Source organism: Chiroxiphia lanceolata, chromosome 1 (genome assembly GCF_009829145.1).
Source record: "Chiroxiphia lanceolata isolate bChiLan1 chromosome 1, bChiLan1.pri, whole genome shotgun sequence".
NCBI classification, from domain to species: domain Eukaryota; kingdom Metazoa; phylum Chordata; class Aves; order Passeriformes; family Pipridae; genus Chiroxiphia; species Chiroxiphia lanceolata.
In genome coordinates, this window is record NC_045637.1 from 68,892,599 (window position 1) to 68,909,128 (window position 16,530).

The 16,530-nt window shown below is 38.0% G+C and overlaps 1 protein-coding gene across 8 annotated transcripts in view; it reads right to left on the bottom strand.

Moving 5' to 3' along the window:
- Positions 1 to 475: 475 nt before the first annotated feature.
- Positions 476 to 16,530, bottom strand: part of FHOD3 (formin homology 2 domain containing 3) — a 389,282-nt gene continuing 373,227 nt past the window's right edge. For all 8 annotated transcript variants that reach the window (XM_032689383.1, XM_032689376.1, XM_032689370.1 and 5 more), the window contains one exon: positions 476 to 6,375. In XM_032689383.1, coding sequence (XP_032545274.1) covers positions 6,293 to 6,375 — 83 coding nt within the window. In that variant the 3' untranslated portion in view covers positions 476 to 6,292. The remainder of the gene's footprint in view (positions 6,376 to 16,530) is intronic.

A 16,530-nucleotide genomic window follows, 5' to 3' on the forward strand; every position in this document is an offset into this window, starting at 1 on the left:
TTCACGTCTTGATGCAGAGGCAATGAGAAATGCTCTCCCACACGCAGGTAGTCTTTTATTTTATTAATGTTTGCTTCTATAAATCTCGTACCTCTATGTAACGTGCTCTGCGCAGAGCGTATTTTTTAGGCAGGAACCAACTCCAAGCGCATGGCAGCAAGAAGCACCCATGTATATTTAGTGAGGATTTGTAGGGCTGTATTACTGAAAACCGTGAGAACTAGAGACACATTTTTATTTTCTTTACTCAAGATTAGGAATTAGGCTCAAACTGTGAAACAAGGCATAAAAGATCAGCTTTTTATGATCAGATCACCCAGACGGTTTAATGGCAACTGCTTTGATGTCCACATAATGGCTTTGCAGGTACTTGGAGGACATGAGAAAAACAACCCATGACCCCCCCTTCTGACTCATTTCTCACCCAAGTTCCCATGACTGGCTTCATCAACAAAACAAGAAGCAGCCCAGTCAGTGCTTTATAAAGCTTTATTGCAAGATGTGTTTACATAATGCTGTAGAGGTGAGCTTTTTAACTACTTATATCAAGAAATTTTGGACACAGGTCTGTGGTCAGTTTTCCATATTGACCCTGCATGGCACAGAAAAAACAAAAAGTGTCATTGGATCTTTCCAGACAGTAAAGTGGGGAGAGTGGGGGGAAGAAGAGGCAGATAAAAAGAAAATCCCCCTGTTTTACACTAAATGTGACACAACTTCTGAAAGATCAATACAAACGGTAGGTGAGCTTCGTGTGTAATAAAATCTTAAAAGAGTAGTTCAAGTTCTTTATGAAATAAAACAGAAACAAAAATGCAGTTTCATGGACAATTAAATTTAACATAGAACGAATTCATCTAAAATGAGAAAACAACAAACAAAACCAAAAACTCAACCAAAAGGACCTGTAGATAACATCTCTGACCATGCATGGCTTGTTTTTTAAATTACAATTCACAGAATAACACTGCTGGAGAGCCTATTTTACACTATGCTACACAGAACATGAAAAAACATGAGTAGTGACATTTACACAATTTTACAGTATTTCTCCTTTGTCTAAGAAACACGTCCTTTTCTACTTTACATTTTTTTACAATTCCCAGCTCACAAAAAAAAGGACACTATACGCGCAAAGACAGTCTTTAAAAAGGAGAAATGCACCCAATGCTACAAATACACCTTTTCTTTCACAGAAGCCTCTGTATTAGATAATGATTAAACAAAATATATCTCTATCTGCCACTCAGTGTGAAATGGACTAATTAGAAATAATTATAATTTTTTTTTTTTGCATAAACATAAAACTATACAATCTCTGCAACTCCTTGCATTACTTTGCTATGTAACTATTAAACTGCTTCCTAAAAACTTCTTGGGATCACATCTGAAATGCCAATTGAGGCAGTTTCTGCCCCAGCTGAAGAAGGAAGGTGGGCCTTGTGTGTTGTTCAAGTCTTTGTGAGTGATCTTCCAACCGTTGCCTATAACCAAACATTTTCTCTTTCAATAACACTTCAGATTGTTTTCTTTCAGAGCCTGTAAATACCTGGCAGTTTTTCCTGCAGAGAAACATCAACAACCATAGCCCTTACAGCTTAGACAAGTGTTTCGTGCATCCCGATGCTGGAAGTACAGAGCCACCATCCGAATGTGTCACAGCCCACCTCAAATCCTCATTAGAGGACTGGAATGTGTAGTGATTGTACAGGAGTGAAAAAGAGAGACAAATATGCTCCTGCTTCTGTCTAACACCATATCCCTGTGCATCCTTTATATGGAGGCAGGCAGTGTGTACGCCTGCCTATGAGTTGCGGTGGAAGGAGGAAGGATGTGAAACTGGTGGGCTGCCACCTTCATCTCAGTGAAATCAAAGCATTGCAATAACCAAAATGCACAGTGTACCTGAATCCAGACTCCTGCCATCAACCAAATGGCTTCTAAAGCATTTTGGACCGCTACTTGCTGTTGTTACATCACCAGGGAGGCTGCTGCAGGCCGAGTGCCTGACAAAAGGAAGCATTCACTGCACCTACAGTGACATTGTGACCTTTGGGGTTGCAGCACATGTTGAAGTCCTAGTGTTGGCCAGGCTACACTTAGAGCACAGCACACCAGCGACTTAAGGTGCTGTCATGCATGATCTTGCAGGAGGCCCTTGCTGTTCACTCACATCAAGACTCTAACTCCAAATTTCTATTAAATCGGGACATTAACTCTTATCTTGATATTCTCATGTGACTTTCTATTATGCTAAAGCCAAAGTCTTGTCTATCTACAAAACTGATGCCTTACTTTGCTGACGGAGTCAATCACTGCAGATATTTACTATAAAAGGGGGTCAAAACAGAAAAAGAAATTTATTTTGAAAACTGCTTTTAAGGCTGCTTCCAGTGTTTATTGGAGCAAGAAAGATTCTCATTAAACCACTACTTTTTCGTTGATTTTGGATTATAGACAGGGATCTATCAAACAGAAGGGTCATACATAGCAGCCAATGGGCTATAAAACATCTGGAATCCATGAGTCTGGTGCCTGGCCTGACTGAAAGGTGAAGAGTGATGAATTTAATTTTTGTGATGGATCTTTCACTCTTGATCATGGTACACAAGCATTTCCTGGGGGTGTTTCTTCACTGTAGCCACATAACTGCTACTTAACGTTATCCCTAGGTTGGGAGTGAGGGAATACAAAGTAATTGTATGTAGTCTGCTTTTGAACACCACACAAGATGAAAGGAAATTAGGATAGCTTCCCTTTGGCAGGTATTATGTATGCTAAAGTTTACCTCAGCATCCAGATCAGGAAGGCATTATGGTGGCAGACAAGTGCCAAGACAGACAAGTTATTGGCAGCAGGTGGGTGCTGAAATGAACACCAGCAGTGACTCTGAGAGCTTGGTGGAGATACAAAACTCCGGGCACCACATTTGCAGCTGACTGGTACTATGGGAAAGGGAAGAGAGGTAGTTATTATGGCTACAAGTGTTTAAAAACAGCCTTCATGTATCTCTAAGTGAGAAATGGGAACATGTGTTACTACATCGTGTATCCAAGACTTTTATATTTGTTACAAACCAATCCATATCTCACACATGTTTTAAAGCAAGTGTTACATCCTTATGGTGGGCACTTCTGATGATGGAGGGGCAGGCAGCAACCCAAAACCCGAAGGTTACAATCTCATTAGACAGACAGAGAGAGGTATGCAGATATTACGAATTCCTCCATTTCATCTGAAATCCACTAGTTAGATGAAGGGGAACAAAAGTTATTCTCACAGTCAGGACATGTTGGCTGACTCCGGAGGAAACACTACCACCTTACAGATTAGCACATAGGGCTGCTGGCCATTTTTATCAGGAACTGGAATGGAAATATTTTCTGTAGTTATTGAATTGTTACCGCGTCTGATGATCTTGCTGCAATAAACACTGAGGACAGTGGAATTAATCCGACTGTATACTACTGCATAAACAAGACCAAGTTATTCTTCAATAAAAAATGGTATTGGTTTTACAGATAGAGAGCACAAATGGAAAAACAAACATAATGGAAAAATGGACAAGGAAGAATATGCTTCACATGTAGGACATTTGCATCCAGAAAATCCAAAAGAAACCATCTTTTTTTTTCCCCCAAACTTATTCTAACCCTTATTATTTCCCATATTTAATGTTCTCCTTGATAAGGAGCATATAAAGTTTTGCACATTTTTGCACAATTCTTGGAAAATACATATGCCCAACTATTAGTAATTCATCAGTTATGTTATGTCTCAGAGACAGATCCTGCACTTTGTCTAAAAAAACCACAACTTTGTTCCCTGTTAGCAAGTGGTCACCAATAGCCACCTATTTTGCACGTTCAGAATATTTTAATTAAAATATCAGATTTAAAAACTTGTTTGATTTTCTCCTCCCAGTCAAACATAGGATCTCTGTCAGCATAAATGCATTTTGTTGCATTTCTGCTTCTTTTATCACTTAGCAAGTAGCACAGTTCAACATAACCATTACATTCAGGGCATCTTCCTCTTGTTTCAGACATCAAAGACCTCCACGAACCCCCATTACCTTCATTTCTTTGTTCTGAGCATCCTTAAGAGAGATTTTAAAAGTCCATAATGGTGAGCAGCACATAAAGATCCACTTTAAAATCCAGATGCTCGTAGGTCCTGCATATTTTGCAGTGAAATTAGTTACATGCCACTTCTGTTTCCCAACCAGCTTCCTCCTTTCCATGGCTTTCAAATATACAACATATTTTATTAATTACCCAACTACTGCCTTCTGCCTACTTGTAAAACTGGCTTTTTAACAAGTTGAGGGGAAAAAAACATTGAACTTAATGCTGTCCTTAAGAACCTTTGCTCATTAGTGACTTTTTACTCCATGGAAGATCCAAGGCATCGGCAGGTAAAGAATGAAATGTTATGATCAAGAGGGTGGGCAGCACTGATGGGATGTTCAACTACAGATCTCATTGCAGTGTTGTCAGCTACCTGGTTCTCTCATCACTTGGATGCTGTGCTCGACGCGATGTGATAGGTGACCAAGGTTTCAAAGTTTTATTGTGTTTGGTTCAACTATCCTCAACAATCTTCAGCAATTATCCTGTCCTTACTGAGAGTAGAGAAGAATATGTGAAGCACCTGACCTCGCTTGGGTGCCAGAAGCAACACAGCTATGGCATTAGGAACCCAGCATAGACTCTTATTTAATTCTATTTTCCAAGTGTGTTTTGTAGCCAAAATTGAACCCTGTTACCATAACTAAACTGCAGCAGTTCCCCAGTTAACTAGCTTGAAGGAAGCCTCAGCTGTTACTGCTCTGCAGACACACCCTTAATCTTAGAGGCTAAGGCAATGGAAAGACACAATCTTGTGCATTCTTGAGGATCAAATGGTCATATACAGACTTTGGCTTAAAAAGTTCCCTTTTCTGTTATTGTTGTTTGTAGTTATCTTCAAAATACTTCAGCGCTGGCTGGGTTGACTGTGTTCAATTCATCTTCACTGCTGCGTATGTACTCCACTTAAAGGCAGATGAGTTGACAAAAGGTTCTTCAAACATGCTGAGGGCAGTTATAAAAGTCAGTTATAAAACAGTGAGATAAGGGCAAATATATTGGAGTTGTTTACTGTGGTACCCATTCCACTCGTATCAAGGATAATCACAAAAAACCAGTAAAGAACAGCAAAAACACAACAGGCTTTTTAGCAGGGCTATTTCATATTCAGTCATTAATTTGAAAAAAAACCCAAACCACCACATTATCTTGCAGCAGAGAAAAGCAGCATGAAGGGCACAGGCAAATGAACAAAACTTCTTGAACTTAGCGTCCAAATTCATTTATAGAGTATGTAAAATTGTTGACACAGATCTCTCTGAAACTGTACAAATGCACAGTACAGCCATAGCTCAACAAGAGGCAGGAATTGCATTCGCTCCTCTGTGTGCATGCTGCTATGTACAGTATGAGTGTGTATTAATACATATGAATTAAGGATCCTAAATTCTCCACTTGTATTGCAGGCCATCTCCTGCCCCACAGGGTGAATCCCACTGAATAACACTGAGTTCCTACAAAGAAGACATTCTTTTCCTCCTGTCCAGGTGGAACAGTAAGGCCCCACAGTGAAAATCGTGGTCCAGCTAGCTTCAGCAAGAGCATGATTTCACACCATGACTGTATATGTACAGATACACATACACATGTCCACACATTCATTCTGTACATATACAAAGGTACACATACATTTTTACATTCTTTGGTGGCAAAATAATTAAAAAAACCAATAAAGCACTGGGTTGCACAGACTGCACATCTTTTCTTAATGAATCTGCTTCAGAAAAATTGGGTTTGCTGTAACATGAGTTATTTTGCCTCTTTAAGGACCATTCCTTGCATTGACAAAATGCCATACATTTACCATGACTAAAACAGGGCACAAGAAAAGCCAACGTAAACACAGCTCACATAATGACAGATAATTCAGAGAGCCCCCTCCTACCCACATCAACACACCATGAGAAGAAGAAGCTATATGCTTTCACCTACAAGCACTGAAATGCTTCTTCAGTTACTGTTGCGATGACATGCTGAGCTGTGGCACACTCTTCTTCTGCCCTGGCTGTGGGGTTTTGCTTTTTGTTGTTTATTAAAATTGAACTAACAGAGGACAGGATGTTGGGAGCAGCAGAAGAGGCTGGCAGCTCAATGTCACACTGAAGGGTTGTCAGCCTGTGTGCTTCAGATGAATGGCTCTTCTAGTTGCCACCTCTGGGATATCAAACCTGCATCTCAGAAGTGCTGATGAGGCCCAGTGCTTTGGCTTCTTCTGGTGTTAGCCCACTTTTTAGTGTCCTTCTCACTGGGTGGTCGTGAATTCCAAAAGCAGGCAAAAAAAACCAAAACCAAAACCAAAACAAAAACACAAAAACAAACCAACAAAGAAAATGCAAACAATTAGAATTGATAATTTCACAAGACTTTCACCTGCAAAAAACCCTGTTAACATGCAAGCTCAATCAAATCAAAAGTTGCTATGTACTCAGGGACTCAAGTTCAGAAACACTGAGTAATGCCCTATGGCAAATCCATGGGAGCATCAAGTACTCAGCAACTCCAGTCAGGCAAAAAGACATTTGTCATTTGACATTTAGTCAACAAAAACTTTTAAGGAAAAATACCACAGCATTTCAAGATTTTTTTTCTCTGAGATTATATCAGTTGATTTTCAGTTCATAGAAAGTATCATCTGCCCTATTATTTTATCGTTTTATAAGGACCCTTTTAAAAGTCCTTTGCAATCTTTATAGGGCTCCATTGAATTTATCACTATTAAATCCTATGAGACCCTTTTAATGTGTGAAAAAAACCCACCCCAAAAGGTATAAGATTAAAAACTTAACTAGTTTATAGTTGATTCAAATCATTAAAACTACTGTTTTCATACATGCACCCCTTTCTTCTGTAACATTGCCCCATATGAGCACTATTTGCGTCATATTTGTCATTAGTAGTCTGTAGCATTTTAGTTGAATTTAAATGATAAATCTAGGCCAAAATTGTTTTTATTAATTTTATATAAAGTATTCTGAATGCTAGCCCTGACATAAAAGTTTTAAAACTTGTGATTGCCTTTTTTATTCAGAAACAAGTGACTGTGTGACTGTACACACTGAGCATCAGGTGGATGGGCTTTAATTCAAGATGCAAATTTAGCGTTCACTCCCCACTTTGATGATCCTCAAGTACAAAAAGCCAATTGAGAAGTTTAAGCTGCATGCAAAGCATAAACAGTGACCTAATGTTGAACAGAATATAGCTGGAACCCCAAAATAGTGAAGTCTGGAGGCAAATAATCTTAGAGAAACCAACTGCAAATAGTGGTCAAGGACTTCTTGCATTACTATCATTTAGCACAATTAAGAACTCTAACGTACTGAAATATTCCGTTCATGTAACTGAAACTGGGTGGTCACACTCAAGGGTTGAGCAGGAGTGAGACAAGGGAACGGACTGGCGTAGAAAACAGAGGGATAAGATAAAGGAAGAATATGGTGCAGTTGAATATTCGATACCATGCAGGTAGAATGAATGTGATAATATGTTTGATAGTCAAACCACTTTGATCAGTTACCAAGGTTAATCAAATGAGCTGGACATGTCACGTGTGTAGTTGTTCCTCCATTATCAAACTCTTAGTTGAAAACTGTTTTTCAAGGCCCACTCCTTTTCTCTACAGTATTTGCATGCTTATTAGACACCACCAGGAGTCTGCACAGCAGCTTTTTATGATACCCAGTTTTTCCTACTATATTCATCAGCCACATCTTCCAAGTTTACAATACTTAGCTTAAAGCACTACAGGGTTAAATGCAACTGATAAAGGTAAGATTATGAAAGACTAAAAAAGTACTACCACAAGAAAAATAAACCTCAAAAAATGCTCTGGTCTTCTTGGTGAAAAATACCCATCAAGGACTTTTGAGTCAGTCCTCATCACTGGCACCCTTTTTGACATCTCAAATTTGACATCCAAATGTCCATGATGACAAATGTTAATTTCTAGACACAAGCTGTGAAAAACCTTAGGGTCTTAAGGTCTCAGTGAATCACCCAATGCTTATTTCCGTATCAAAATAAACTATATCTTGAGTGGAAGAACAAATCCAAGAAAACTGCAGTAAAAACATTTCTGTCATATTAGAAGCAAAGATATTTCCCTCTCCAGTTCACCTGCTTAGCTGCCTGCAGTGCCATACCCTCTATAACACGCAGCCAAACATGGACCATAGCTAGCTAGGCCACCAGACAGTAGAGTCATACAAAAAGATATGCATACAGGAGGCTATGCCTTCACAGGGTGACTGTCTAGAAAACTTCCCACTGGCGCAAAAGTGAACTGGAAAAACAAATGCAGAACAAATTTCCAAGTTTTAGATGCCTCTGCAGAAGTGTCAAGCCAAATGACTGCCCTCACACATATCCCCAACTCTCAGACCACGCTCACTCACTCGCATTTGCAAACTGAGCACAATAACCACTGTAAAATAAAGCTATTTTTTTCTTGTCAGATGGTAAGATAGGAAGAGAACAGAATTGTTATTCCTGTCTCTAAACATTTTATAGGAACTGAGGTACTCTGCTAACTCTGATTATGTACTGGACTAAGTGAAATTCTGCTCTTATTTATGACAAGATAAATCTAGAACAACCTTCTTTAGGTCAGTACATAACTGCAGAAATAACTGGGCTGAGACTGTATTTAATAACTGAAAAGGAAATGTGTGACTCTATAACTTCCACCCAGCAAAACAGAGTTGTTTAAATTCCTTCATCAGCCTGAGCGACAAGATTACTAGTTTACTAGGAAAAGCCAAATGGATTCACAAAAACATATAGGTCTCTTTGAAGAAAATTACATTTCTCAATTCAGAAATAATAATCAGGAGTTAAAATACCATGGTAGAACCATACTCATGAAACAAACAAGGAATCTTCTTTACATTAGACAAGATATCTCTCTGAAATTCCAGATGCCTACCTATCAAACATACTAAAGTCTTAGACTGAAGTCCTTGTGCCTGAACCCTTTGGTGACTGAGGAAAAGAAATAGTGTATGCAGCATGTGACAAGGACAAGTGCTCTGTTCTGTCTGCTGTATGACTCACACAACAGAGGCCAACCCCAGACTTATACTTTTTGTGCTACTGCAAAACAAGTAGGAATGACAATACTCAATGAATTGCTGGGACGTACACAGCTGTCATTAAACAATATATCCCTCAGATGATTATTCTAACTTATCTCAGCTCTCCTGTAATACAAAGAATGATAACTTGGATCTAACATATTCAAGTAACCTAAGGTTTTAAGGCCAGTAGTTAGGAGAAAACAGCTCCAAACAATGTAGGACTTTGATGGTCATAATGATACTGTCAAGAAAATAATTAATAAAAAGCAAAGATGTGAAGAATCCTTTCAGTGACAGAATAATTCCCACAAAAACTGACAGCTGCTGACTTGTATAAACTAAGTGGGTGGGGCCAAATACTGCAAAGTACGGTGGCTACTGGCAAGATTAAAGCTGTCCATCATCAACAGGCAACTGGAAGGATAACAGCTGACAGAATCATGATCCAGACTCACATGAGGGAATTCTTGTCCCTACAATGCAACAGACCAGTCTGACACAGATGAATCCACTTGTAATTTGAAGTAATATGTACAGATGAAGGTAGTCTGATAAAGGGTCTCTTTATATAAAAGTTATACCTAATATGTATAAATTAGAGTACAATTACAGTACAAATTACAATTTTCTCATCTGAAGATACAATGGATGGGTGCAGTAGTATATCCATAGTAGCATAAGAACAAGCCCCACTATTCTCTGCACTGGCTTGTGGAATATGGAGGCTTGTGGGTGATGAAGGCAGGAGAAAGCTGAGTTATCTACAGGAGCAGGGAGGTGGGTAAACCTTGTCTTGACATTCTGTTAAACAGATGTCCTCAGTCATTTGTCTATTTCCTCATAAAGTGCTTGGTAGGGTTCTTCTACATTAGGTTATGAACACAGTCATCAAAACTGAATGTAGGGAGATATTTTCCTTCCATGTTTTATAGGCAACGCAAAATTGCATTTCTCAAACTAGATCTTCACTCTCCCTGCTTCACTGAACTCTGTCATGTCTCTAACTGGACTAGACATAATATCTTGGCTTGTAAAACTCTTGGCCTGCTGCAGATCACATTAAACTGAGTTATGGAATGTATTTTGGAGGCAGTGACAATAAAAATAAGACTTTCAAATGACCTTTTAGGTTCTTCAAGCAATTTTTAAAACATTTGCTTAAGAAATATAACATAGAAAGAAAATAACTTTTACTCTTGTCACAAGCAAGGCCTGCTGAGATCCCATAACCAAGAAACTAAATGTTGTTTTTCTGGGGTCAGAGGATATGATACTCTTTGTTAATAATGAAATCTAGAATTTTATTTGATATCCTGGCAGAATGCAGTGTGCTTATGATGAACTCGATGAATTTGACTCTGCCTGTTGGGTCAAAATCTACACAGATACATAGCCCTCACACTACACTGGAAAAGTTTTAAAAAAGAGTAATTCCCCAAGTATAGCTTTGCTAGAGATTATAATTATCTAGGGTTTCATTGTGTTTTTAAAGAGCAAATATAATTTCTAACTTCCTCTCTCCCTACCTTTTTTTTCTTAAGACTCAACAAACAGTAAAGATCAGTCTGCCTGGCACCATTTATTCATGCACTTGCAATGGCTTCTGGCACGTGTGTTTACATTTGTAAGAATTACTTGTAAAGCAGAATAGATATGACCATTCCTGCTCAAGCGGTCACAGAATGGGTGTCCTTCCTATTGCAAAGACGTGGCAGACACGGAGCTTTCCCACAGTCCCAGATGCAAAGGTAATGCAGCTGTTAGTTGCTGATTTGGAATGAAGAAAATTCCACGTGTCTGTAAATTACACAGCGAGGACAGCAGGAAGGGCAGATTACATGAGACAATACAGGCCAGCTCCATCACCTCATTTCATTTAATGTATCTTAGTTTTGTTTTGTGTTACCTATCCACACCCATCTTGCACTTGTAGTCTATGTTCTCATATATTTGCATTTAACATATTCTTTTGGACTTTACTCCAATGAGTCCAAAATGGCAATTTGCAACTCAAAAATTCAATCCAGACAATCTTGCTCATATTTTCTTATTTTAATCCTTTTCTGTCTTTGCATTTTTATGCCACTGATTATATAAGTTATACTTATGTTTAATTATGCATATATCATTGCTGAATACAAGTAGGTTTAAATACTCAATAGAAATACTAAAACATTGTGTGTAGAGATTTTTTTCTGGGGATTTGTAGGTGAATTTTTGGATTATATCACACACTTCTCTGAAGAATTACTGAAAACTGAAATGTGGTCTCTGTCTGGGTTGGCCACATAGAAAGCTCACGGAAACAACACATTATTATGTATTACTACTGCCCTGCAGCTTTGCTTTGAGTCCTGTCAGCACTTCATAGATGGCACAAGTCTCTCCTAACAAGAAGTTCTGTAGTTCACAACCACCTGTGGGTGTAAGTTATGGTGGCTGTGACATAAAGAGGAGTCTAGCAGTGGAAAATGACAAACTGGCACTTCATAAGGAAAGCCTTACTTGTTTTTCTTCTCCAGGTGGCTTATGTTATAGCGAACAAAATATAACATTGCTTTAGAGAACCTGGGTTGCATGAAGAGCATACGCGTTTTCAAAGTAATATTTAATATGTAGTTGAAACTGTTAAAGTTTCCAACTTTATGTATTTCACAGATCATCATTTACATGATCCCAATAGTAGAGCAGAAAAGAAGATTTAACTCCGTCCTTGAAAGTCTTCTGTGACAAAACTCCCTTAATTTTCAGAAGTTAAGTGAATTCCACTATAAAAACTTACTATTAAAAGCAATCCTGCTGCCACCTCTCTCATAATTCCTCCCACTTAACTTCACCAGTCAGAAACCATTCCACTATTAATAGGAAAAGCATCAAGAGCATAAAGCTCACCAAGAACTGAATCTGCATGTAAGCACTATATACTGTTTTCAAGACCAGACTAAATATTAACAATGCACAAGTCAAAAAAAGGCAGGAGATGGGATACAAAAAATAAACTACCTAAGTGTTTCAGGCCTGCAATCCTTACATTCCATTTGGAATTTTAAAATGACCCACTAGAAGGGTAGATCAGACTTATGAACACGGCGACGTCTCTTGGAGAGTGACTTGGAAGAGGACTGTGACCAAGTTTGACCACTCAGGATCTATCTGTGGAATGCAAATTAATTATCCCCATTAGGAATCCACGCTGGGGAATAAAACAGTAAAAAGCAGCATCTCTACAAACCTATCAGATTAAAAATAACTGATCAAAACAATCTTGTAATTACATTAATTGGCTGATGTTATTCTACCTAGAGAAAGCCATATATATACATATGCGTAGTATTTCTTGGACACAGTGCTGGGGGCAAGATAAATGCAAAACAGCTTTGTGTGAAACATTTTTGTTCATCTTCTAAGGGAGACTTTCCTCCAAACAGTTCTGACAGTCATGTCCACGCAAATCCCTGCCTTTCCAACCCCTTCTGCTAATCTACTTGGTGGCAGCAGAGGGCTCTCTTTGGCAGCTGTGGTAGCTCCAGGCTGTTCCTGAAAGTCACAGGAGATCGCTTCTGTTACTGCACTTCTTTTGTAAGGCAGCCTGCATAGCCGCCTTGTACTTGCCTGCCTTTTCTCGTTCTCAGATGAAGTGCTTTGCATAAGAACTCTGCGATTTTGTCAGCTAGATACTCACTGGTGCTGAATTCTTACTTAGATGCTGAGAATCATCGGCTTTCAGGAAGGAAGGATAATGTAAATGAGTAAATTTCTGACCAGAGATAAACTTGAAAGTCACTTTAATATAGAAAGAAAGCAAACAAAATATATATCCTATAATTTTGGACTAACGGTGTGCAACTCAACCATACAAATTTTATTTAATACTTAAAACATAGATATCCTAATTTTGGGAATGAATCCTGTGTCAAGAATTCAAAAGCCTTTACCTTTAAAATATGTCCATTAAAATGAAAACAGAGGGTAACAAAGATGAATTCACTGATGCAGTGAATGGCAAACTGGCAAAAGTGAAACTAACAATTTGTATGTCTTGTAAGATGCAAACAAACGAAGTAAAGTTAGTTTTTTCTACAGAACTACAATTGAAAAAGTGCCTAAACTGTATACCATAGCAGAAGTATTTATATAGAAATGTCAGTGCCAATATTCTGTGACCTGTGAACATGAACAGCTTTATTTCCTACATATAATACTGACCTCACTTGCTCTTTATCAGCTGTTCATCTCCTGCTAGTTTTTCCCACATTACCTTCAGGATGCCCTTTCCTGAAATTAAGAAAAGTGCCATCTGGTCAAGAAAAGATGGCCAGACAAATTCCAGCACTTGTAAGTCCTTGTCTAGAAGCTCATGGGAAGCTGCATTTGGTTCTCCCAGTGTCAGAAACACAGCACAAGGAGATGCCAATGGTCTACCTATGCTGTAAAATCCTGCTGGGACACAGGCTTCACCTGGACAGTCCCATGAGGTGACAGCCACTCTAAAATCACTAGGACTACCCACTATAGCACCACTTTTCTCCTTGTTCCTAAACCATGTCCTTTGTGCTTGGGTAATGTAACATACATGTACATGTAAATGTCTGAGTAGCGTTCATCTCTCTCTTCTCCCTGTAAACTAAAATAAACAGGGATAAAAGATACGTATTTTTTGTAAACATTGCATATTTAATTCTGACTTTCCAGATCAATGCAATGACTTCTCATCTTTTTTTCAGTTGCTGTATTAAAACAGTGCTTTGCAGTTTTGAGCAAATACTAAAATCCACAGTATCTCTAACACTGGTACTGGAATCCAATGTAAATTTAAGGAATGACTTATTGGTACAAGCTGGGTTAATTTTATATCTGACTTTATTTATTAAAAAAAAAAAAGGTGTTTCTATCAGAAAGTTTGAGCTAGGAGCCCCAGAAGAAATAATTTCTATCAGAATAAAACTCATTCTAGAAATTACTTACAGATTCCTCTAAAATAGTAACTGGAAAATGAATATAAGCCTCTTTTACAAGCAATTTTTCAAACTAGATTTTTAAACCAACCTTTAAAAAAACCTTTTGTTTTTTTCTACATGATGTAGAACTGTACAGGATGACTGCAAGTATCCTTTATGGTGCTGAGGCTAGGCAAACACTCTTGAACAAACCTTTAGGTATGAAAGATACAGTTTGAAACTCATGGAGACTGCCAACAAAATATCTAGGTACGATACATTTGAACACTCAAAAAGCAGAATGTCTACCCCTGTCTGCCAAGATCAGACATCTTAAAAGAAAGCTATAACCTCTCCCCCAAAACAAACATAGTAAAGCAGAAACTGAACACTTATAAATAAATGTGTACCAACTTAGAAATGGTACTAATATCAACAATCACAATTATATATGTCAATATGCCATCAATTACAATGGACAAAACTGAAAATATGCAACCAGCTATTCAGCCTCATACTTTAAATACATACACTGATTTACAGCTATCAAAACTCAAGATAAGTGCTACGGGTTATGCAACTAATAGCTTAGTGGCTAATGGTTATGCCACATAATAGCTGGTATGGTGGTATTTGGTCAAAGGTTGGACTTGATGAACTTGGAGGTCTTTTTCAACATGAATGATTCTATGCTTCTATGATTCTATCCTCTCCTGTTTGTTCTGCCATAGCTGTTGATGTTGGCCTCTGGCACAGATGAGATACAGGACTACACATACCTCACCCTGCTCAGGTACATCAATTTCTACAGCTCACTGTAGTCAACTGCATTTATTATTCATTCATTATCTATTATTAGTAATTTTAATTTATTGCTAGTGTTTTTATTTATTGTAGATCATGGTGTTTAGTTCTCCAATTCTTGCAGAGATCTTGCCGTCCTAAGGATGAAAGAATGTATTACTAAAAAGGCATCCAAGACACCAGCTATCTTGGTATCTAATAGAGATAACCTTCCAGCTGCCATGCTTTGTCTCACATTCTGTTTTCATTCAATAATTACATTTTTATTAACTGGGTATTGACCTTCTGAAACCTCAGTGGTTTGTGTAAGAACAAACAGACTTTGATACTGAAAACCATCAGTGATACACTTACTTTTTCTAAACACAAAGAGTAGTTCCTAAATATGCATCACTCACTAAATTACTCTGCCCCCTCCTCTAACTCCTGATAGGATCCAGCTACTAAAATCCTAAATAATTAATTGCAAATTCTAAGTGAAGTTGCTTGCCTTTAAAGCATTTTATATAGATTTTCTTTTTGTAAAGTTTTCATTTTTTTAAAAGTGTAATTTTCATTAACTCCTACTTTTAGTCAGGCTATAAATACCAGAATAGTCTCCCTCCTGGTATTTTGGCACTTCTGTATCTTTTCAAAGCCAGAAAAAAGTAAGTAGAGAGATGCAGAAATGAAAAATAATGAAAACCAAAGAAAATAATAAGAAAAAGTTAAATAAAGTGCCCTATGAATGCTCAACAAAAAAATGCACACCTTTGGATTCAAGTATCTCCCATATAGTATTTTGTTTGCTTACAAACATGTTTATTCCAAATCAGCACTGCATGTGTTACCAAAACTTGTCTAAAGCTGGTCTTCACGCCTGGTCCTTTGGCAGAGCTCTTTCCCACGTTTTGGCGCCTGATGATAGCATGCTGATCCCTATTTCATTTTTACTGAAGGTGAAATTTAGTATGGATGTTCTGTAGTCAAATTTAATCCACTGACCCTGAGTTTATTTGTCTAAAGTGCAGATATATTTGACTCAATTCCTATCTCCTCCATGGTCCACTTGTGTAAGTCTGATGCAAGATTACTTGGGTGGTGCTTCAGATCCATTTCTGCATAATGACTGTAAGAATTTTTTACTCCCTGCAAGCTATTATGCAAATAAATCAATAAATCCTTATGAGATGTTTCCATATCTCAAGGGTCATCTCAAGGGTATATTATTAGGCTAACACGTGATTTCAAAGTCTGATAAAAGAACAAGGCATTATCATGTCTCTCCTTTCTCTTTTTTAAAAATCACAAATAAGTTTGATCAAGTTATCTCCTTCGAATATTAGATTAAACCGATATTAGATTAAATTAGATTCAATTATTATCTGTTCCAAACCCACTTCTCTAACTGAAATCTAAAGCAGATTTTCAATTCTAATAAAATCTAGGAGAAATAAGAGTGCATACACACACAGGCACTCTGAGATGAAACCATGTGTAGGAAAATGAGCCTCTTGTTCTGCGACCTCCCCATGCAGTGTCACCAGCAGCATCCAATAAAACCATCACTGTGCTACTCACCATCAAAAAGCAGTCACACCCGGG